Source organism: Salvia splendens, chromosome 1, assembly GCF_004379255.2.
Source record: "Salvia splendens isolate huo1 chromosome 1, SspV2, whole genome shotgun sequence".
NCBI classification, from domain to species: domain Eukaryota; kingdom Viridiplantae; phylum Streptophyta; class Magnoliopsida; order Lamiales; family Lamiaceae; genus Salvia; species Salvia splendens.
In genome coordinates this window covers 42,893,697-42,919,030 of record NC_056032.1, presented here as the reverse complement: position 1 = coordinate 42,919,030, position 25,334 = coordinate 42,893,697, and the positions used below count along the sequence as shown (strand labels likewise).

Genomic DNA, 25,334 nt, shown 5'->3' with positions numbered 1-25,334 from the left:
ATTCTGCATTTGAATTTTGTAATACAATTCAAGGTAATATTATTTCCCAAAAACAGAACTTATGGTTGTCAAATCCAAAAACAGAACTTATGGTTGTCATTGATTTGAAAGGCAATGTCAACTATGACAATGGAAAGCGGATGAATAATAGAAGTGCGCCCGATCTCGAAGGGTTGGGGTGGACTTGCCGCACCATGGAGTTGCCGACAACTCTAAATACTAAATTCAGTGAGTGTTCCAGCCCTCATGGCCATGGTGTGGAGTCGAGACCCGACCCCACTGAATTTGTCATTGCTTCAAAGTCAAGCAAGAATTTTGCTCTCACTTTTGCTCATTCAAGTAACCATAATTATTAAAAAGATGTGTAGATTTCCTATTGATACCACAATACATGATGATTTATTAGATAAGAAGGGATGGGCCATCCCATACGAAAAGCAAGAAGCACTTGATGGAAGCATGTCACCCACAGACACATTTATGCCAAATGTTGCAAATTCTCAATGGTTTAATTTCCAGATCAAAAGAAACATCTATAAAAAGAAAAGCATTTCAATTCACAACAACTGTAGAAAGATAATAATGAATCTTGAATCACATATTGCTTCAAACAAAAATATCCCATGGCATCTGTCACATTGCTATCATGGTATTATAGAAGCATTTTGAAAGTGCCCATTCAACTAGCAACTTGACTTTTAGTTGTGACAGCATACAACTAATTAGGACAGATGCATTTATTCTGTTTGATTTTTTTATTACACTCCCTCCGTCCCAACTTAATTGTCACACTTCATTTTTACTATAAATGGTAAGTATGTCTCAAATTCCACTAACTCACTTCACTCACATTTTATTATAAAACCAATATAAAAAAATGGGTCTCACATTCCACTAAAATTTTCAACCAACTTTTCTTTACATTTCTTAAAACCTGTGTTCACTCCAAGAGTGACAATTGAGTTGGGACGGAGGGAGTACTATATAAATATGAAATTATCACTCAATTGTCACTCTTGGAGTGGACACGTGTTTGCAGTGAATTTGTGTCATTGATGAGCTATTTGAAACTATAGTGATTCGTATCACAACTCGACAAGGTCAACCAATAGCTTGGACAAAGGTGAATCGCCGCCAAGATGATATCATAACAATGGTTTCAGATCTTCGTCTGATCTCATTGTCATACCTTAAGGTATGACGATGCTCTGATCTTAGGAATCATGCACATTAGCAAATTAACTAGATCTATTCTGTTTTAAATTCCCTAATACAAGAATCACATTAGCAAATTAACTAGATCTATTCTCTTTTAAATTCCCTAATTCATATCAACTGATACAGTTTAGGGCTATGATTTAGTTGTTGTTTATCTATGTAAGTTTTTTGTTACTCACTTTTATGATTATCTGAAACTTTGTGCACATATGTTGCTTGTTTTGTGAGTTTTGCCTTTATGACATTTGCTTGATTGCTTCTTTTTAGTTTGCTTGATTAGTGGATGCTTTTATGGTGTATTGTGTGATTGTTGATTCGAACTTCTCCCTCTGTTCAGAGTTGGTGTGAGACCACTCCTCTCGAGTGGATGATATTGGCTTATAATATCAGGACGTGTGTTGTCAATTTGCTTATGCTTGTCTGCTGATTTTCTTCAGTAATGTAGTGCGCAAAGATATATTCATTTATGTCTATACACTTTATTGCTTCTTTGTCATTGGTTTTGAGAATTTTTTAACACAAAAAACTGGATTTACATGTACATGTAAAACGATATACCGAATTGAAATTTTATTTCTTGAGAGCTTACATGTGAAATGTAGAGGAGATATCAATTAACAAGCGAAATCAAACAAAACACACACATTAATATATGACAAAGTTTCTTGATTATAACAAATTGCCAATCAAGAAATGGAAAATGTAAGCTCCATGATAGATGATCATCTTCTTCTCAGACAAACTGATCAAGGTATTCCTCCACAGTGGTGTATTTCACATCTGGATAGAGCTCTGAAGCCTCAAAACCAAAGGAGGGTTCGATTGTGAAGTAGGTTTGGTCTCCCTTAACGAATGTCGAGTGGTTGATGGCTAGTATGACGTTCACCGGAATTGGTGATTCTGCATGGACGACACAAGTAAAAATGTGAGTAATTTTCATAAAAGACATAAAATGAAAAATATATGAGTATTGATTATGAACAGAGGGAGTAAGAATTAACACTCACCTTCAATTTTCTTCAAGAGTTGATCTTCTGGAAAGAACTCTTTCTCGAGGGTTTTGCCTATCTTCTTCTCCCACAAAGCAACAAGCTCGTTGAACGAGTAGATGTTCTTCGGAGGCTTGATGTAGAGGACCTTGTTCAAAGTTCTAGGATCATCCACAGCTTTGATGGTATATGTGCCAATGTCATGTTCTTCGTTGAACACAGCTAAATCAAATGTACCATTTTCCGAAAGAGTTAGTCGACATACATAACATATATATAACTCGTATTGTAAGATCTTCGTCTTCAACTAATTAGTTAGAATTCACGTTGCCCACAAGAGTTAGTGTGTGATGAGTATGTGTACATGGGTTATTTTTTGTATTTTCTCAAAAAGCTATTACTCTTAATGTCCCGGTTAAAATGTCACTTGTTAGGTGACACGAGATTTTAGTAGCAGTTTGTATCCATACATTGTGCCAAGGCTTATATTTTAGTTTCTAACAAATGCACTTAAAAAAGGTGTCACGCACTAAATAAAGGTGACAACTCTCTGTTCTATCACCACTACCACTCAAATAATGATGATTCCATCTATGCAACCACATCAAACAATATTATATACAGTGTTTTAAAAAGCGAACCGAATCGTTTAGTTCAGTCACTATTGTGTTGTTCGATCTTGACTTAGATAATGTTGAACAATTAAATCGCTATGAATTAAGAAAACAAACCGATTCGCTTAATGATCCAATTTCAAAAATTGATTCAATCTCATTCAATCTTGAAACCGGATTATACACATAAACCTATATATAACATGAATAATTTGGTGGGTGTATTACCTTTAGCAGTGCCGTCTCCATAAATGACTACTTTGTCCTTGGGCGGCGGAGGCGCCCAGGCTCCCGGCTGCGCAAGCGTCGGCAGTGAGTAGCCGGCGAAGTAGTTGGACGACACGTAGGTGTAAGGAATGCCTGCCGCCTCAATAGCTCTGCGTATTTTCGCCTTGATCTCAAAAGTTGATTTCGCCGGCTCCACCGCACGCGTGCGATCCACGTCATTCCCAAATTCCGAAGGGAAGAACCTCTGACATCGCACCCAATCAAAACCAGGGGAAAGAGTGAAATTTCCACAACGCAAATTGAAAAAAAAAACGACATCGTTTGATGTTGCAATGCCTTAATCTCGGACAGATCAAATCAACTTAGGATAAAAAGAAGAGAAAAAAGAAAACCTTGACATTTCCAGCTTCTTTAATGGCGGCTATGATCTTATCTTGATCGGACAACTGCAGCTGTCCGACTGTAGATATAACGACATCCACTTGTTTTATAGCCTTCACCAAACTCTCGTGATCGTTCAAATCACCCTGCAAATTAGTCAATCTTGTCACATTTTACACACACAAAACACGCACTAGCTGTGTGTAAACTGTATACATACAGAGAGAAGGGTGACGCCGGAATCCTTGAAGCCTTGGATGAGCTGGGCTTTGGCGGGGTCGGAGGGGCTGCTGTCCCTCACCAAAGCGAAGGTGGGGTGGCCGGATTTGGCGGCGGCTTCCACGATGAATTTACCGATGTACCCTGTTCCGCCGATGATCAGAATCTTGCTTTTCTCCGCCATTTTCGGTTCAGATTTTAGAAAGCTAGTTTATGAGAGTATGGAGTGCGTGTTTTCAGTTTGAACAACCATAGTTTTGGCTGTAGTTATATAGGATGCGATGTATGGTGAAAATTACGTAATTGCCCTGTCACGCCTAGAATGTGTTTTGGTAGGTGCTTGATTGCTCAAATTAATTTGTTTCTAGATTGAATTATCCGAAGATCAGAAAATTAAAATTTACTAGTACTCCGGTAAGAGTAATTTAATGTTATATTATCCTCAAATTTACCTAATCGAATGCTAACATTGATGGAGTAGTACTCAATCTTGGCTAATCTATCAAGCTTCACATCACCTATTTATGTCATTTTTAGGTGTCATGTTCCACATACTTCCTTCATCCATTAACAATAATTTTAATAATTGATAAATCACATTTTAATGCAAAATTGATAAAGGAACTAATAAAAAAATTAATATTTTTAAAGGTTGCGTCACAATAGACTCGAACTCAAAAACTTTAAAGTATTGTTAGTGAATAAATATAACTATTGGTTGTGGTGGGTGAAATAGTAATTTTCTCTATGATTTTATACTTATATTTTTAAATTAAGTAAGATTAATTTTATCCAATTAGGATATGTGATAATTATTCAGTATTTAATATATTTTATTTCTTCAATTTATATACTATACTTAATTATTTGGAGTGATTATTTTTCAGTAGTAGTATATAATTTTTAAGCTTCTATATGTGTTATATAGTAGTATAATCTTTATGTTTGTATGATTGTAGTTAAATTTTTTAATTTAGTAACGTTGCCTAACTAATGCTGAGAAAGAGTGAAAAAATTTAATGTTATGAATATTAACATACATACCTTTTTTCTTAAAAAAACAAGTTAATTATGAAGGTCATAATAAAAAAGAAAAAAATATAATCTCTTTACCTATTTATTTTTTTTTTATTTGTTTTTGTCTCTAATAAGGCTTTTTCCTTTCTTTATTATTGATTTAATAGGAATTCTCTTGTTAAGACCCTATGAATTGATTAAAACCTCAAATTCATACTCGAGCCACGACTATTTAATAAAAAATCCTAAGCTAACCCGTGGATAGCAAACCCTGTAGCTACTTGTACTAAAAAACAAGTAAGAGTAATTCCCCCTAAACAATAAAATATATTGACATGGGGAGGAACATATTTACTAGTTATAATAACATATATATTTGCCTATTAGGTTAATAAAAAATCCTAAGCTAACCCGAGGATAACAAACCCTGTAGCTACTTGTAAGAGTAATTCCCCCTAAACAATAAAATATATTGACATGGGGAGGAACATATTTACTAGTTATAATAACATATAGATTTGATTTTCTTGATGTCATGATGATGTAAGAACTGAAATCAAAATGGTTGCATCAAGTGTATCTGGACAAGATTGTGGTGCCCATTCACGCTGGCTCCAATTCGGACGTAATTGTTGTTAAATTCGTTGTTCTCTTGTGCATTTTGGGATAATAATCAATTACTACCATCATTAATGACATGAAAATCCCCTTATCGAATATCACATTTGAGTTATTTCTTTTATATAATAAATAAGAGTTAGGAATTAGGGGAGTACAATTTTGTATCAAGTTAGTTGAGACCGACAGCCCAAACAGAAATACACCTAAATTACCGTGAACCGAAGGGAGTGTATAATTTTATCCAACAAATAATTTAAATTGATTTAGAACCAATTCATTTAAATTCAATTTTAATGCATTCTAATTATAGCTTAATTTATTTTCATGGTACCAAATGTACCCTAGTTGAAAATAAAATACATATTCCTAATACCAGTTTATAGAATCTGAATATAACTAAATTATCATTTTCACCGAAGTAGTAATTTGTTTATGGTTGATATATTGCCTACAAATTCGCGAATCGCGACGAATTGGCCATTTCAATTTTGTCACGCTCCTTTCAAACTTGAATGCCAAACTTCAAGTTGTACAATCAAATCAAATTTTCGAAAATTTAAAGGTACTTATTTTATTAATTATTTTTCAGTTTTTCAAACATAAAATGATATTTTTTAGTTATTCACTTATGTTGTCACATTAATACAGTGTTGCATTACTATTCATCCACATCACCAGAATTCTACTCTGCACACCAACTCAACATCTCATTTGCTTGATAAAAATTAATGTGGGATAATTGCACATTTTTAAAACCACATAATTTGTCCTTTAAATTTTGAAAAATATTATACAGATCAAAATTTAACCAAACTTACCCTTTTATTGTACAATTTTGCCATATTAGCTGTAACTTCGATGGAAGTGTTACAATAACAAAATTCAAATCAATTAAAAGAAGTAGCAGATCTAAGGGGCCGATCCCCCCGACAACCAAAGAACCTTAGGGTCAAAATTAGTTGGTGAGAAATAATTATTTGCTTTTCCCATCTATCCGCTAATTTTTTTTCTAATTACTTTTCTTCATGATTTTCATGATGAAATTATTTATGTAAATGATAAATAAATAGATTAAAAAATATATAGGGTAGCCTCAAATTAACTTACAAAAGTAAAAAACTAAACAAAAGGAATTTTATGGAACTAAAACAACAAAAGGAGCTCCTGGAGCTAAACCGCAGAATAAATGAAAATAAACCGCAGAATAAATGAAAATTGGCGCAAATGGGATTAAAACACTGGTGAGATCAGCAACCTTAAGCCAGAATTTAGATTTTTTCTTTCTTTTTTTTTCCAAGCCAAAATTTAGAAGTTGTCATTCTTGAATATGTATATATAATTACTTAAATTGGTGGGAGCCATTGGGCCATGGGCACCACTGTCCCTCATGTGGCTTCGTGTTACGAGCCTATTATTAGTATTTAGTTTAGATATATTAGGGATTTGCATATCTTCTTTTCTTATATTTGTTTCTTGTTCATTAAGTTAGGTCAGTAGTTCTAGTATTATAAATAGGATAGATTGTTATCGTTTTATTCATTCAACCAATAAATGAAGAATTATTTTGCCCACATTACTTGTGCAATACTCCTTATCAAAACTTGAAGACTGCCGACGGAGGAAGTTCTCCGCGCCAGCCACGAATTGAGCCGCCGACCCCAACGTTCGGGGCGCCGGATTGGTGTGTTGCGAGTGAAATCGCAGGATTTCTTCGTTAAGAGAATTGTGCTCTTAACAACTGGTGCTTTCATCCAGAGCTCAACCATGGCCGATCAGCTCCGACGCTTCACGGCGAGTGGCCGCATCGGTGACGGATCGCAGCGGATACGGCGCTACGACCCGGATTCAAGCAGCGCGACGCGCAATGTATCGGGGGCGTTCGAATCTACCGTGTCGGCGCTGGACAAAATTATGGCAAGATTTGATCAATTGGAATTTATATTGGATGCGAGGGATAGAAGGGTTGATAGGTTGGAAGCCAGACGCCTTCCCGAACCGGATCAGCTCTATTTCTCGGACTATGCGGAATTGGACGGATATCGCTTCCAGCGTGATGTATGGACGGCCGACGAGGATGTCCCCCGGAATTTCAACCACGGCTGGCGTGACCGTGGTTGGGATATTCGGCGTCGACGAGGTACCGTTCGCGTGACACACTGGCCAGAGGGCCGCCCTCCACGACACGGTACAGCAGCAGCCCCCTACCGCGCTTGCCTTGATTCGCGGCATGGCTCGAGCTGGGATAGGCCGGCAGATCGCTACCCTCAAGGACCTGATAGGGGCTTTAGGAGTTATCAGCAACCCACGTCTTGGGGCTCCCCTATCAACCGTCCGAATCACGGAACCGTGAGAACCGATAGGCCAAAGGATCTCACCATGAAAGCGCCCCAATTTGAGACGACAAGGAAGTTCATTAACACCTGCCTAGACCAGCGACAACCCGAACGCACAACAGAGAACTCTCTTGTGAATCAGGAGCCCGATAACCAGCGACTTCATCGAATCGAGGAAGTCCAACAGACAGTTATTGTTGTTACGGATCACAATGTAGATGGCGATCATAGTGACCAAACTTGTAGTGAGTTGCTTATGGCTAGTGAGATCATCATCGACGATGATATCAAGGGCGTCGGGTATGACATGGAGCAAGCTGCACAAGTTCAGGCTCTCACTGTAACCATTCTGCCAAGGGAAGGCCCAACGGATCAGGAGGATCGTGATAAGACCATTTATAATGATGATGAGTTAATAGAGATAGAGCATCAATCTAGCAAAGGTAGAAATGGCAGACTCGAAGACCAACAAGTGTCATCTTTTGTGGAAATCTGCCCACCGCGCAGCCCCGATATGAGTACAGAGGAGGAGGAAAAGGCATTGTTGAACGATGTAGAGGAGGACGATTCCACTAATGAAGTGAAGAAGGTCGTCGCCTCACTCAATGTTGTTCAAGTGTCATCCAACAATGTTGGAAATTGTTGGAGCAATAAAGGAGATGGTGCTTACACCGGTTTGCCCGTCATTGCTTGTGTCGGTGATGTACCAAGTATGAATCATCGATCGACATCGCTCGATACCGATGCAAGGTTGATCCCTCCGCGCAATGACATGATGGTTGCGAACATTCTTGGAGGCGTGGACAAGCTTGTCGTTGTGGCGTGGAATTTTGCCGACCACATTGGGTCTCCTTTGTTGATTTTGTATCGAGATGATGGGAGACGTTCACCTATTTGGTGTGTGTTTGATCCAGGAGGAGATGCCTCGCCGAAGCTTCTGCTTTCAACTCTCTCTGTTGCTTCGTGGTTCCCACCTTGAGGACAAGGTGGATTTTAACCGTGGGGGAGTTGTTACGAGCCTATTATTAGTATTTAGTTTAGATATATTAGGGATTTGCATATCTTCTTTTCTTATATTTGTTTCTTGTTCATTAAGTTAGGTCAGTAGTTCTAGTATTATAAATAGGATAGATTGTTATCATTTTATTCATTCAACCAATAAATGAAGAATTATTTTGCCCACATTACTTGTGCAATACTCCTTATCAAAACTTGAAGACTGCCGACGGAGGAAGTTCTCCGCGCCAGCCACGAATTGAGCCGCCGACCCCAACGTTCGGGGCGCCGGATTGGTGTGTTGCGAGTGAAATCGCAGGATTTCTTCGTTAAGAGAATTGTGCTCTTAACACTTCGCCAATGAATGAGATACTACAATCGTAAGATTAATTAGTGTGAGCTCAAGTATAGTCATAGGATTAAATATTTCATAGATTAATGCCTAAATTTATCACTAATTAAAACAACAATAATTTACAAAGCCACATAATCAAATTTTGGCCAAAGTTTATAATCCAGAAATCATTACCCTTTTATTTCACTATCGAAGTATACCCATACATAAACGTTACAAACAAGACGACAACAACTAAAACAAGAACACATTACAAGTACAACAACACGACAAAACACACAATCAATACCCGACCAAAGTTGTGAACAAACTACACGAACTGGTTGAGGTACTCGTCCACGGTGGTGTACTTGACATCGGGATAGAGCTGGGAGGCCTCGACCCCGATAGCCGGATCGATCTCGAAGTAGGTCTGATCGCCCTTGACGAATACAGAGTGGTTGATCGACAAGATCACGTTCACGGGCATCGGTGACTCTTCGATCTGCTTGAGGAGTTGGTCCTCGGGGACGTATATTTTCTCAAGGGTGTTGCCGATCTTCTTCTCCCAGCAAGCAGCGAGCTCGTTGAATGAGTAGATGTTGTGTGCGGGCTTGATGTAGACGATCTTGTTTAGAGTTCTTGGATCGACCGCGGCTTTGATGGTGTATGTTCCGATGTCTTGTTCCGCGTTGAACACGGCTGCAGTTGTGAATTTATTAGCAAGCGTATAGAATTTATGCATTGCTCTCTCCGTCTGCGAATTAATTAATGAGGACATATGCTTTCTTGTGCGGATTTTAATAAATTGTTGAATGCACTGTGATTGGAATAAGAATCCTATTTTTATGGTTATTTATGTTGATTAATTTGGTCGGATCTGATGGGTTATAAGGGTAGTAACGGTCTCACTCTTATATATTGAGTAATAATGACTATAGTGAATATGACAATATTTGCATATAAGAGGTAGTATGAAGGTTAGAATTCATAACTGGATTGTGTGGGGGCGTAATTACTAGGGCACATGCCGGAAAAACATGAAATTTGGTTAAATGTTGATTCCTATTGCAACTTTAAAAATAAATCGAAAAAAATATTAAGTTTGGATACGACAAATATATATATATGGTTACCTACATATAATAATTTTTTGATATTTTTTGACAAAAAGCAATATTTGAAGAAAAATATTTGTCATGAAATTATTGAGAACAAATCCACATTTTATATTTTTTTCAAACAAACAGAATTTTAATCAAATCTCAGGCAATTTGCCGGATACCAAAAAAAATTTGGTCTAAGACTATCTCCAATCATACACAAAAACTCATTTTTTGTATAGACAATTTCTCCAACGATACACTGAATTCAAACCCATTTTTTGAGTTTTCAATGGAATTACACCATATTTGGTGTTACTGCAAAATTTTTATTAGACAAATACCCAAAAATGGTACTATAACTTTATAAATATGGTGTAAATGGTTAGAGTAAAACTACTTTTTGGTGTAACATATATTCAAAAATGTGTTTGAGTTTGGCTAAGATGGTCGGAGATGACCTAAGTTATCCACACCAGGGCAACATGGGTTTAGGCCCGGTCATGAGGGCCTACTAATATGGGCTGCAGATTTTTCAAAGGAACCAAATCAACCTAATAAATTCGCCTAGTAAATTATGTTATGAATCTGTAACTAACAGGGGAGTTAGTAAGCATACCTTTAACATTTCCATCTCCGGGGATGACTAGTTTGTCTCGGGGAGGGGAAGTGGCGCCCAACTGCAGCAAATTGGTGAGGGCGTAGCCGGAAAATATGTTGGATACGATGAAGGTGTAAGGAATGCCGGACGCCTCAATTGCTCTCCGAAGCTGCACCTTCAGCTGGAAATTCTGGTTTATGGGATCCACTGCACGGCTCCTGTCGATGTCGTTTCCGAATTCCGATGGTAAGAACCTCTGCAACAATCCAACTACTTATTAATTCATCGATCTGTACTTGTTCATCAAAATAATTATTGCTATGTATACACATACCTTAACATTTCCAGCCTCCTTGATTGCATCAATGATCTTATACTGATCACCAATTTGCATGAATCCCACGGTTGATATAACCACATCCACTTGCTTTATAGCCTTCACCAGGCTCTCGTGATCCTTCAAATCTCCCTGCACAAACCCAAACGTCTCGGATTTGAGTCAAACCTTTGAATTTTTATTTCGCCTAAATTTCTGAACAATTTAAACTGAAAAACAACTAAAGTTCTGGACATTTTAAACAGATAAATCGATCGATATCAAACTATCCACAGATGTATATATATATACATACAGTTAAGATGGTGACACCATGTTTGTTGAAGCTGTCGACGAGGTGGGCTTTGGCTGGATCAGAAATGGTGGCCTCTCTCAACAGAGCAAAAGTGGGATGCCCAGATTTTGCACTCGCTTCAACTACGAATTTCCCGATGTATCCTGTTCCACCGATGATCAAGATCTTCTCTGCCATTTTTTTCCTTCTTTTTTTCTTTTTTTGAAGAAAATAGATGATGAATGAAAGAGTTGAGAAGAGTTGTCATTAAATAAGCAACTTAGTTTCCACCGATCAACTTTTCTTTTTTCAGAATTATACAATTATTCCAGTCAAACAAGCTGACAATGTTGAATAATCGTTTAGTTTATACTACTTCCTCGTCCCTTGATACGAGTTCTATTTGTTTATACCACGAGTATTAAGAAATGTAAAGAAAATTAGATTGAATAAGTCACTGGAATATGAGTCACTTATATTAGTTTTATAATAAAATGTGAGTGACCTACTTACCATTTATGGTAAAATTAAAATATGACTTTTATTGTAGGACGAATCGAAATGACCGAGAGAGTATAGGAGTATTTGATTGACCGAAAAATTGCTGTGTTTTTTCTCACTTTCAGTTTCATATACTACTGGAGAAAAAGAGTAGTATGTGAATGCGAATATTTTTCACTTCAGTCAAGTTATTTTTCAAATTTAATGACGGATTGTTCAAGTAAAAGAATATGGAGTAATTTCGGTTCTCGGCGATAACCATCCGGTTATGGTTTGATTCTGGGTTAACCGAATAATCAAGAACCGTTTAGCCACCCATACTCACTACTATACTTATTATAATTAAAATAAAAAATATTTAGCCAATAATTTTGAACATAAAATAAAACATAAAAGGTTAAAAAAATAATTATAGATGAAAAAATGAGTAAAAGGATCCTCTATATTTTAATACTACACTTTAACTTGCAATCCTGCTTATTCAATTTAATATCGTCAGTGTTGGATGCTTTTATATACTACTCCTACTATACTTTTTTATTTCTTCCTACTTTTTCCTATTTCAAAGTCTTGGTTATTATTTTAATTGATAATGATTTTGATGTCCAACTTTCACCTGTCTTAAATTAAGAAATAATATGATGGGTGTTTTTTTGAGTTATACTATTGGAATTTTTAAAGCTGAACGATAGGGACTTTCTTTAATTTTGAATTCTAGGGGTCAGAACTCTAACTCACTTGCATACATGTATTTGAAGCAACTCGAATCTTCAATTTATTGTTGTTGGAAGATTTTTTTACCAAATTAAGATGTATTTGGTCATTAATTTTATTAGAGTGTCACGAGAGTTCTAAATCATAAGGTCATCCGCAACGCTGTCACTTATTCGTTCCTTAAATTACTATTCATGGCCCCACTATACTTTTTTACTCCATCTCTTAATTAAGGGACGGAACCTGCAACCCTCCGTCCCTTAAATTACTATTCATTCAATTTAATTTTTTTATTTTTATTTCCAACCAAATTCAATTAAAAAAATACACTTCATTAAAAATAAAATAAAAATACAACTTAAAATTCAAAAAAAAAAACACTTAATTAAAATCCTAAAAAATAAAAATGACATAATTTAAAATACAATTTTAAAGAAAATAAAAAAACTACTCCGCCGGCGAATCATCCCCCGAAGGCGGTGGAGGTGCACTGAAGCCGTGAGGAGGCGGAATGCCAAGTTGTGCTGCCATAAACGCAATTCCGTTAAGATATGCTTGGTATTGGAGAGGCGTCATGCGGGAAGTGTCCGCCATTGTGGCGGTCATGTACATGGACATAAGGGAGTTCGAGGGTCCCCCCGAGCCCGAGCCCGAGCCCGCTTGGCTTGATTCGGCTCGGCCCCTCCTCCCTCTAGCGCCTTCGCCGCATTTCTCCCTTGCGGCCGACGGCGCCCACGGAGGACCCCCGGCATCGTCTGCCAGGGCCTTAACCTCCTGCGAGGCAAACTCTTGTGGGACGCTGCCCGAACCGCCCTCACTAGACGAGTATTGGCCACCCGCCGTGTGCTTCGTGCACTTCGAGGTCGAGCCCGAGCTGGACTGAACACCGCTGGCCCACCTTTCCTCGTCTTTGACGACCTACCAAACATCGACATATTTGAATTGTTTGCCGGTGTCGTCGAAGTGGACTCGCAAAGCCGACCTCAGAATGTCGGCTCCCGTGGCTCCGCTTTGGTAATGAGCCGCTTCATTCTTGTGGATGGCGCAGAATCTTTTGACCTCTCTGTCGACTTGGTCAAAGTGGGCGCGGAGCATCTTATATGTGCGGCGGTGGGACCCCTTCGGCTTAATCTCGTGGTAGGACTCGGTGACCTTTTCCCAGAAGCACTTCCGGGGTTGTTGATTCCCGACGATGGGATCGTACGAGACGCTGATCCAGGCGTTGTACACCGCCAGCGTTTCTTTGGGGTCGTACGGATGCCGGCCTAGATCCTCATCCTCCTCTTCGTCCGCCTCCGCCTCAGCCTCAGCCCTGGAGCTTCCACCACCTCGGCCTTCTTACGGAGTGGGATCAACGGAATAATCCTCCCGAATCTGGGATAATCCCTGCGAATACCTCGAGGCGGAGGGACGAGCATATGCATCCACATCAAAATGGGGTGGTTGGTACCCCCCGGCGTCGACGAACCGGAACCACCACCGAGGACACTGTACATGCCCCCCAGTCGTTGAACGCGTTGATGTCGAACCCGCCGGAGCCGCCACCGCCAGAGTTTCCGTCGCTGGACATTTTGTGATTAGAGGTTAGGTGAAAATTGGAGAGGAAATGAAGATGATTTGGGAAGAATAAATGTGTATTTGTGTGTGAAATGAGGATGAATTAGGAGTATTTATAGAGTAAAAAAATAAAAATAAAATAAAAAATATGAAAAAACGGTAATATAACGGTACTATTACCGTTTTTCATTTTACATTTTTTTATTTAATTCGATTTTTTTTAAAAAAATGAATTATTGCGTCAGCGTGACGAAGCCCACTCGCGGGCCGGCGAGTAGGCGTCACACATGGCGGGACGGAACGCGGAACGGGACGCGGAACGGGCTGGGGACGAGACGGGGCGCTGCAACGCGTCACGCCGCCGTCTCGTCCCTTCGTGACGGAATACGGGCCGCCCGCGTGACGCGTTGCGGGTGGCCTAATATTCACAAATACACTAATTTTTGAACCCAAATGTTTAACAGTATTATTGAGTTTATGATAAATAATCTAGAATAATTGTATAAGTCTCATTAACGTGTGCATTTTGTTTATTTGACTATCTAGAACTCTCTAGATTATACTAACAAATATAGATGGGAAACTTGACTCTCTAGAATATTCGGACGGGTATTTATGTATATAAAGATAAGACTATTCTAATACTAACAAATATAGATGGGAAACTTGACTCTCTAGAATATTCGGACGGGTATTTATGTATATAAAGATAAGACTATTCTAAATTTAGGGAAGTTACCATGCCATAAGATTAGTTTTAGGCATTTTTTTTGTTTATAAAATTTTCTTTAAAGAATAAAATGTATTAATAGTTTAATAACGCAAGAATGTATTGATATCGCTAGTCGCTTACTCGTCACTTAAATTAAATTGGGCTTCATTCACGTTCAATAGTGACATAAAATTTTGAAGAATTATGAAAATTTTAAACGTCACTAAATAAAATTGTGACGCAATTATACATATAATGGGTAGCTATTTTGTGTGTCAAATGATAAAGGCATAATGCTTGGTTGAAATTGCAGCTATTCTATGACATACTATATGAAATGTGGCCTTTGTGTTTGGACATACGCATAAAAATAAATTATTGTGTTTGGTACGTATTACTACTAAGATTGTATGTCCGATGACATGCAAAATAATTTTTGGTTTCGCAACTTGCAAGATATGTATGTATTTTAGATTTATTGAATTACTAATTTTTTTATTAAATTACTGATTATAATAAAGTTATGAATTAATAAAAAAAATATAAATCTATCCTAATCTAAAGTGCAAGTTGGGTGAAAAGACCTAGATGTCCTTTTTAGAGGGAAAATGAAAAGATGGTGTGTCTTCTATCCAAAAATAATTTTTGAAGGCAAAACAATTGAACAAATAATGGTCCAATAAAATGCTAGCTTCTTGAAGAAGTTTTAAAACACATTTAAATAGTGCACTGCCATTATTTTTTTATAATTAAGTTATTAAATTTATATATTAATTAGCCTTATATTTGGTTTAAAATTAGAATTGTGCTAGAGAGTTTAGTTTGCATTCCATTTATTTAGGCTAAAATTGAAATTTAATCCTTTATTGCAATACTTTTTCCCCGAATTAATTCACAAGCTAAACGACAACAGAAATATGTAATGTTTGCAATTTTCACACTATATTTACTCAATTAAAGTTTTTAATTCTTATATTTTAATTCGTCTCTAATTAATTAAACAATACTACAAAGTTTATAGATTAAACAACAGAATAAGATGAAATTATATATTTAAAATTAAATCTAACTTATAAAGTTTGTATAACTTCTTCATAAAGAGAAGTGTAATTGTCACATGATTATCGTTGTTTTAAGTGATAATTTACTTTTTACACGTATATATGGCGGGAAGTAAGAAATTTATTCTTTTCAATATAAAAAATTCATTTAGTCTTTGGCCATGTATATCACAAGTTGTGCTATAGATTGAAATTAAACAGAAGAAATAAATAGTGAATTAAAATGTGATTATTGGATCATATAAATTTTCAAACATTACTTCTCAAAGAAGTTTTAAATTTTTGTGATTTAAATTATTCATAAATTTAATGTGGATATATTTAGTATTCCGTACATATATATATTTTAAATTAAGCTGTTAAATTTATATATTAATTTACCTTTTATTTGGATTAATGACTTGCATAGCACTGTCAATAAACATCTTACTCACATATATTTTCTTTATTTGTATCTAATTAACTCACTGCAACTTCCAATTTGGTAGGTTATGCAATTGAAAAGATCAATGGAAAATTGCTTGGATATGTTTCGCACTTCCTTTACTCTCAAGGAAGATATCACCTTCAATGAACGGTACGAGATTTTATGCAATTTTATTTTGAGAAGTAAAAGAAGAGAGAAAATGTTTTTGAGTGTTTTAAAGTAGGAAAAATGAATAAGGGTAAGAGACAGAAAAGATTGTTGAATTATTTAAATTAGGAAAAATGAATATTGTAAAATAGAGAGAAGATTGTTGAGTGTTTTCAAATAGGTGATATATGTGATCTAATATTATACGAAATATACTAGTCTATTATTCACATATAGATCTTTATTTTTGTTTTAAAAATAACTATTCGCTTTTCGTTTATAAACATTTCAAACTCTTAAGTTTCAAACTTAATTCATGTTAAAATTTGTTATAAACGTCAATAAATTTCATCTTAGAATTAAAGAGTTTTTTAGCCCGGATGAGTTGTGATGAATCCGCGAATTTCTGATGGTGATGAATGCAGGAAGATACAGATCACGACACAATGAATTTACGTGGTTCGATTTACTGAAGTAAATCTACGTCCACGGGAAGAAAAGAGGACAGAGTTGTATTGTTTGATCTGTTTTCTACAGCTTACAATACAGACTTGCTATTTGATTTTTTATCTCTAGAGAGCTTAACCCTTTGCTATCTGATCTAAGTTCTATTTATACATTGAACCAAGATCGTGGCATGCAGCACCATTTACTAGGCAGTGGATGTCGTGGAGATCGTGGCGATCTTGCATGGGTCCACTATCCTGCATGAGTTAATGACTGCTTGACACCACTAAATAGATCGTGGGTGTAGTGGAGGTGGAAATCCTGCATGAGTCCACTATCTCCTAGTTCGGTCGAATACTGAGACCGAACTGCTGAATTATTGCCGAGCAGCTTTTGCCGATCTGAGAGTAGAGCTTGATGCCGACCTGAGAGCAGAGTTTGATTGGTTGGCTTTTACCGAGCTGTAGGCTGGGGCCGAACTCTTTGGTTGTGCCGAACTGAACTCTTTAGTCATGCCGAACTGATACTCTTTCTTGGGCTTTAGGCTGATGGGCTTTACTGCTGTTGGGCTTGTTTAGTACGTACTCCATCACTACCCCCCCCGAAAAGCGAAGTGAATTACTTCGGCATTCTGGATAAAGGTACGGGGTAAGTTGATGTTTGTCCTCGGTCTGATGAAGTGAACTCTTCTTTGACCGGACTTGGTTTGTGTCCTAATTTGGCGAGTTTTATCGCTCGGATCGGACTTTCCGTTGTCCTAATTTGGGGATCGGACTTTCCCTTGTCCTAATTCGGCGAGTTTTATCGCGTGGATCGGACTTTCCCTTGTCCTAATTCAGGCAAGTTTTATCGCGTGAATCGGACTTTTGTTGCAGTTCGTTTCAGACGAAGTGCTTGATTTTTAAGCCGAATTGTGGTCTTGTATCCTCTTTAGAAGCTTGGACTTCACAATCGTTGGCTTATTGCAGTTCGTTTCAGACGAAGTGCTTGTTTCTTAAGCGGAATTGTGGTCTTGTATCCTCTTTAGAAGCTTTGACTCACAATCGTTGGCTTATTGCAGCTCGTTTTAGACGAACTGCTTGTTTAAGCTGAATTGTGGTCTTGTATCCTCTTTAGAAGCTTTGACTCACAATCGTTGGCTTGTATATGTTCTAAGAAGGGGATCAGCCTTCGAAGAACAAGATACCTCAGTAACATTTGTAAGAGACGACACGCACAGAGACAGACAAAACACACAGACAAAACGCACAGAGACAAACAAAGACCAAGCAAACCAAAGAAAGCACAAAGACCAAGCAAACCAAAGAAAGCACATTGACCGAACAGGACTCAAGACTGACTGACCGGACTGTCTCTTACAAATGGAACTTCTTGAGGTTGGAAATGTGCCATGTTCGGGGTACCTGTTCTCCTGACATGTGAGCCAATTTATAAGACCCTTTGCCGAGGACTTCTGACACCCGATACGGACCTTCCCATGTGGGTTCGAGCTTGCCCAGCTTTTCTGCTCGGCTTACTTCGTTGTTTCTCAAGACGAGATCTCCCACTTGAAATTGCAGCTTCTTCACCCTTTGGTTGTAATACCGGGCTACTTGCTCCTTGTACTTGGCTGCTTTTATGCATGCCAATTCTCTTCTTTCTTCGGCAAGATCTAGCTCGGCTCTCAGTCCGTCGTCATTCATTTCTGCTGAGAAGTTTAGAGTTCGGGGACTGGGTATGCCGATCTCCACCGGAATCACGGCTTCAGTGCCGTACACAAGACTGTACGGAGTTTCACCGTTGGAGGTTGTGGGTGTAGTTCGGTAGGACCATAGGACTTGAGGGAGATTTTCTACCCATTGTCCTTTGGCTTGTTCTAACCGAGCTTTTAACCCTTTCACCAGGATACGATTTGTTACCTCCGTTTGTCCGTTTGCTTGTGGATGAGAGACCGAAGTGAACCGCTGTTGAATATTCAGCTCTTGGCACCAATTCTTGAACGTCTTGTCGGTGAACTGAGTCCCGTTATCCGAGATGAGGATGTGGGGTATGCCAAATCGGCACACTATGTTCTTCCAGACGAAATCCAATGCCTTCGAGCTCGTTATCGTAGCTAATGGTTCAGCTTCCACCCACTTCGTAAAGTAGTCCACGGCAACGATTAGGAATTTTATTTGCCGAGGAGCTTGTGGTAGTGGTCCTACTATGTCTATACCCCATTGCATAAAAGGCCAAGGGCTTTGCATAGTGGATAGATCGGTCTGCGGCATCCTTGGGATATTTGCATGGATTTGGCACTTCGGGCATGTCTTGACGAGCTGCACTGCTTCTTGTACCAAGGTTGGCCAATAATATCCCCATCTTAGAACTTTTTTAGCTAAAGCTCTAGCTCCGATGTGGCTGCCGCACGATCCTTCATGAACTTCTCTGAGGATGTAGTCCGTCTCTTCTGGCCCTATACATCGTAATAACGGCTGAAGGTAGGACTTTCTGTATAAGACTCCTCCATGAAGTTCGTACCGAAGTGCTCGGTATGTGATTTTCCGAGCTTCTCTCTTATCCTCGGGCAGTTGTCCTTGATCTAGATACTGTAAGATCGGCGTCATCCAGTTCGGCGAGCTGGTTACTGAATGTACCTCAGCTTCATCAATGCTTCGATGCATCAATTCCTCCACCTTTGAGCTTGGACATGCGGCTAACTTACTTAAAGTATCTGCTCGGCTGTTTCCTGCTCTGGGAATGCGGATTATCCGAAAATAAGAGAAACTTCGGCTAATGCTTTGCGCTTTGTCTAAATATTTCCTCATCCTCTCATCACGGGCTTCACTTGTACCCAACATGTGATTCACTATGACTTGTGAATCACAATGGATTTTGAGAGACTTGATACATAGACTTTGCGCTAGCTGGAGTCCGGCAAGGAGGGCTTCGTATTCGGCTTCGTTATTAGTGGTTGGGAATGAGAACCGAAGTGAATAGGTTACCTCGTGTCCATCGGGAGCGATAAGCAGAATACCAGCTCCACTTCCCGTTTTATTCGAAGCTCCATCTACGAATCCGCTCCAGCAGTCCGGCGGCTCTTCTTCGGATTCCAAGGGCTGTGCTAGTTCGGCATTGGCAGAATTTTTCTGTTCGGCAATGACAGGGATTGCTTGATCGAACTTGGCCTCTGCAAGAAAATCTGCCAAGGCTTGTCCCTTGATGGCTTTTCGAGGTAGGTACTCGATTGAGTGTTCTCCCAGCTCTATGGCCCATTTGGCGATTCTGCCTGATGCTTCTGGCTTGGTCAAAACTTGCCGAAGAGGCAGATCGGTTAAGACGCATACCTTGTGAGCATAGAAGTATGGCCGCAGTCTCCTTGCTGCATTTACTAACGCCAGAGCAATTTTTTCCAGAGGTTGATACCTTGTTTCTGGACCTCTTAATGCTCGGCTTGTAAAGTAGATGAGAAACTGCTTTAGGCATTCTTCTCGTACAAGCACCGCGCTAATGGTTTGATCGGATGCCGCTAAGTATAAGAAAATCACTTCGGCATCTGTTGGAGCAGAGAGAATTGGAAGCTCGGCTAAATAACTTTTGAGCTCGTCAAAAGCCTTTTTCTGCTCGGCTCCCCACTCAAACTTTGGTGCCTTTTTTAAAACTTTGAAGAACGGCAGTTGCTTTTCGGCTGCTTGGGAAAGGAATCTATTCAATGCGGCTAGACATCCAGTTAGTCTTTGCACATCGTGTATGGACTTCGGCATCGCCATGTTCTGAATAACTTGAACTTTTGAGGGATTTGCCTTGAGTCCGTCCTTTGAAACCCAACAACCCAGAAACTTTCCCGAATCTACCAAAAAGGTACATTTTTGGGGGTTGAGTTTGAGGTTGGCTTTTCGGAGCACGTCGAGAGTGGATTTGAGGTTGTCTTCGTACTCCGAAGTGCTTTTGCTTTTGACAACTATGTCGTCGACATACACTTCAACCTGTTTTCCGATTAGGTGCCGAAAAAGCTTGTCTACCATCCTTTGATAAGTGGCTCCGGCATTCTTTAAACCGAATGGCATCTTTTTATAAGCGAAAATGCCGAAATCGGTAATGAAAGCTGTTTTCGGAGCGTCACTCTCATCCATCAACACTTGGTGATATCCTTTGTATAAATCAAGAAAACAGAAAATTTCGAAGCCGATCAAAGCTTCTACTTTTTTATCTATATTCGGAAGGGGATAGCAATCTTTAGGACAGTGCTTGTTTAGATCGGTAAAATCTATGCACATCCGCCATCCTCCTTCTTTTTTCTTGATCATCACAGGATTGGCCACCCAAGAAGGATATTTCACCTCGAATAGTACATCCGCTTTTAGTAATTGGCGGACTTCGTCATGGATGACTTGGCTTCTTTCTGCCGCAAAGAGTCTTTGCTTCTGTTTTACTGGCCGGATTGAAGGATCAATATTTAACCGATGAGTGATTACCTCGGGGGGCACTCCGGTCATGTCCAACGGAGACCATGCAAAGACATCTTTGTACTCCTTGAGGAGCTGAATGGTCTTTTCCCGGAGTAGAGGCGTTCCTGCGAAGCCGATCTTGACCGTTCTGGATGGATCATCTTCGTATAACTGAACGGTCATTGAGTTCGGCTCTGAAGTGACTTCGGTCATCTTGCTTGCCTCTGACTCCGGTTGCTGTGATTGCTATGCTTGATGGTGCCGAACTGATTGCTCGGCACTTTTAAGCGCAATCTGCAGACATTCTTTTGCTCTTTTTTGATCACCTCGGATGACCGCTATCCCACCTTTAGTGGGGATCTTGATGGTGAGGTGATAAGTAGAGCAAACGGCCCGAACTGTGTTGAGCCAGTCTCTCCCCAGGATGATGTTGTACGGGGACCGAGCTTTCACCACAAAGAACTCGATCATCGTATTGGAGCTTGTAGGCGCTTTTCCCACCGTGATCGGAAGGCTGATAATACCTTCAGGGCGGGTGTCCTCCTAGGCGAAACTTTTCAGAGGAAGTGGAGCCGGACTGAGCCGAGCTGGATCCACTTCCATTTTATCGAAACATTCTTTAAAAAGAATGCTGACTGACGCTCCTGTATCCACAAATACTCTGTGGATCAGTTTGTTTGCCACTCCGGCTTGAATGACAATAGCGTCTTGGTGAGGAGAGATGGCTGGGACGGGATCGGCATCTGAAAATGTAATCACTTCGTCTTTCTTCAGCCTTTTATGTGTTGGCTCCTCTTGATTGGAACCTCTGCGTTCTGCTTTTAGGGACGACTTAGTCTTCCCGGCAGGGAGAGCATCAATAGTCTGGATTACTCCATCATATTGCGGCTCGTCGTCGTCTTCGGGATCCTCATGCCTTTTCGGATCCTGAGGATTGCAGTTCGCACCTCTCTGCCTTTTGTTCTTTTTCGGCTGCTTGCTTTGGTATTTTTTTAACGTTCCTGTTTTCACAAGAACATCAATACCTGCAGCCAAATTTCGGCACTCCTCGGTATCGTGACCGTGGGCTTGATGGAAGGAGCAATATTGATCCTGAGGTCGCCGCGCGGCTGATTTCGTCATCCGCTTTGGTTTTTCGAACATATCGGAATGTAGTTCGAAAATTTCCGCTCTTGACTTGTTTAATGGTACGAACTGAGCGGGCGGCTTCTCAGGATTGAGACGTGGCCCCAATCTGCCTTGTACCGGTGCCCTTTGAATTCTTTCAAAAGGAGTTCGGCGAGGAAGCACCTGGCCGCTTTGATCGGGCTTCTTTTTCTCTTCTCGGGATGAGCTGTCTAAAGACCGTTTTCGACGGTCTGCCTCATCCGCACGGGAAAACTGGTCCGCAATGTCCCACATTTCTTGAGCTGTTTGCGGACCGCACTCCACGAGCTTTCTGTAGAGAGCTCCGGGCAGGATTCCATTTTGGAATGCCGAAATGACAAGTAGATCGTTGAGATCATCTACTTGTAGGCATTCCTTGTGGAATCTCGTCATGAAGTCGCTGATCTTTTCGTCGCGACCTTGACGTATAGAAAGCAGCTGAGCCGAAGTGATCCGGGCTTCCGCTTTCTGAAAGAACCTCCTGTGGAAAGCATCCATTAGATCTCGGTAAGATCTAATGCTGCCTTGGGGGAGGCTATCGAACCACCTTCTCGCGTTCCCGATAAGAAGCTCGGGGAACAGCTTGCACATATGGACCTCATTGAGACCCTGGTTCGCCATATTATACTGATAGCGTCCCAAGAAGTCATGAGGATCCACTAGCCCGTCATAAGTCATTGACGGTGTCCGGTAGTTCCGCGGCAAAGGAGTTCGGGTGATATCGTCCGAGAACGGAGTCTTTAATGCTCCGTACATGGCGAACCCGATATTTCTTCGGTACGGAGGAGATGGAGTTCTCCTGTGGTTCCGGTACCGAGGAGGAACAGGAACATGTCGGGGTTGAGGATTCTTTCTCCTGGAAGACACGTCACTACTGCGGTAGTGACTTTCATGTCTGGATGAGGAGGGAGAATCCGCCGTTGTCTTCTCCGGCTGTTGGCTCTTCTGCAGGAAGGTTAAGAACTCCTCCTGCTTCTCGGCCAAGAACAGCTTGACAGCTTCATTTAAATCGGGCTGCTGGGAAGACTCGGTGCGATGACTCCTGGAGTGGCTTGTTCCTTCTTCGTGAGAACCGGAGGTAGATGTCTCCCGAGGCCGTTTTTCAGACCTGCGAGCTGGACTAGCTTCCTCACGGTTATCACGAACGGTATTATGGGTGTTATGTGATCTGGTATGCATTTTTTTTTTTTTTGGGGTGGAAAAAGGGTCAAAAATTCGCTTTATCACAAATTTGGTTCTCTGTTTCCCACAGACGGCGCCAGTGATGAATCCGCGAATTTCTGATGGTGATGAATGCAGGAAGATACAGATCACGACACAATGAATTTACGTGGTTCGATTTACTGAAGTAAATCTACGTCCACGGGAAGAAAAGAGGGCAGAGTTGTATTGCTTGATCTGTTTTCTACAGCTTACAATACAGACTTGCTATTTGATTTTTTATCTCTAGAGAGCTTAACCCTTTGCTATCTGATCTAAGTTCTATTTATACATTGAACCAAGATCGTGGCATGCAGCACCATTTACTAGGCAGTGGATGTCGTGGAGATCGTGGCGATCTTGCATGGGTCCACTATCCTGCATGAGTTAATGACTGCTTGACACCACTAAATAGATCGTGGGTGTAGTGGAGGTGGAAATCCTGCATGAGTCCACTATCTCCTAGTTCGGTCGAATACTGAGACCGAACTGCTGAATTATTGCCGAGCAGCTTTTGCCGATCTGAGAGTAGAGCTTGATGCCGACCTGAGAGCAGAGTTTGATTGGTTGGCTTTTACCGAGCTGTAGGCTGGGGCCGAACTCTTTGGTTGTGCCGAACTGAACTCTTTAGTCATGCCGAACTGATACTCTTTCTTGGGCTTTAGGCTGATGGGCTTTACTGCTGTTGGGCTTGTTTAGTACGTACTCCATCAAGTTGGCGGTGGAATCAGGATCCTGAATCCGCGATTGAGTTGTTGCTTCTTAATAGTATTAGTTTGAAATTTCAATAACTATAGAAAGTAAATTGAAGTGTATTTGAGGCATAATTAAAAGTGAGGGTAAAGTATGGGTGTAGGTTTTTCCGTTTATGGTCTAAATAAAAGTATAAATAATTAGGTCCTTATTAATTAAAAGCTCATGGTCCATCCTTTTAAATTAGGTAATTCTATCATAGACCTTTTTAATTCAATATAGTGTTATATCTATAATAATAATAATAGTCCGATTTATTTAATTTTCTTTTTTATTCATTATAGCTTTATATTAAAATAATACTAATAAATTCAGTATTCTATCATTACAATGGAGTTTGATTCATCGACCTCCTTATGTATGAAAAGGTTTTAAGTTTTTTATAGCCCCACACTAAAGTACCTGATAATTTATTTAACTGTTTATATTCGGAACCCCTTTTTTCCCATATTTGTGAAAAACTTAAAATCAAAAGGCATATTTATCACCAATGCAATTCTTTGCAAACTTATTTTGTTATATTGATTTTATATTTCATGAATCGTATAGTTAATTTCTTATAAATTAATAGTTACACATATATATTAATATTTGACTCCCAATTGCCTCCTCAAAAGAATGATGTCCTAAACCACTGGACGATGAAGAGCACCTCGACCGACCATCCTCATATTGATTATAGTATGCTTTTTTTCGGAAGTGTCAATATAATAGAATGATCATATCAAAGGCATCTTTCCTTTTTTTCATTAGAATCAGCATTTTTTTTCATTAGGATCAGCATTTTCTATATAAATATGTGAGGATCAAGAATTTAATAATCAAATATTTTTGCATTGTTAGTATTATATTTTAAAAAGAAGACTTTAGTGAGTGAAATGGGCTATGAATGGAATTATCCATCTTTTATATAGAATCCTTCAACTCATTGTCACGCCCGCATTTTCTAAGGATAGAAAACACGGTTGATCGCGACTAGGGGAGGGTTAAAGAAGCGG

At 39.5% G+C, this 25,334-nt stretch overlaps 2 protein-coding genes across 2 annotated transcripts; both read right to left on the bottom strand.

Annotated features, from left to right (window-relative positions):
* Positions 1 to 1,773: 1,773 nt before the first annotated feature.
* Positions 1,774 to 3,900, bottom strand: LOC121753473 (isoflavone reductase-like protein). Its single transcript, XM_042148721.1, has 5 exons — positions 3,651 to 3,900; positions 3,442 to 3,576; positions 3,050 to 3,293; positions 2,226 to 2,429; positions 1,774 to 2,118 (listed from the first exon to the last, which is right to left on the bottom strand). The coding sequence occupies exons 1-5, from the start codon at positions 3,831 to 3,833 to the stop codon at positions 1,952 to 1,954; spliced, it is 933 nt and encodes a 310-aa protein (XP_042004655.1). The 5' UTR covers positions 3,834 to 3,900; the 3' UTR covers positions 1,774 to 1,951.
* Positions 3,901 to 9,127: 5,227 nt separating this feature from the next.
* On the bottom strand, positions 9,128 to 11,512 carry LOC121800965 (eugenol synthase 2-like). Its single transcript, XM_042200451.1, has 4 exons — positions 11,287 to 11,512; positions 10,989 to 11,123; positions 10,673 to 10,910; positions 9,128 to 9,652 (listed from the first exon to the last, which is right to left on the bottom strand). Exons 1-4 carry the CDS (start codon positions 11,461 to 11,463, stop codon positions 9,282 to 9,284), a joined length of 921 nt encoding a protein of 306 aa, XP_042056385.1. The 5' UTR covers positions 11,464 to 11,512; the 3' UTR covers positions 9,128 to 9,281.
* Between the last annotated feature and the right edge of the window lie 13,822 nt (positions 11,513 to 25,334).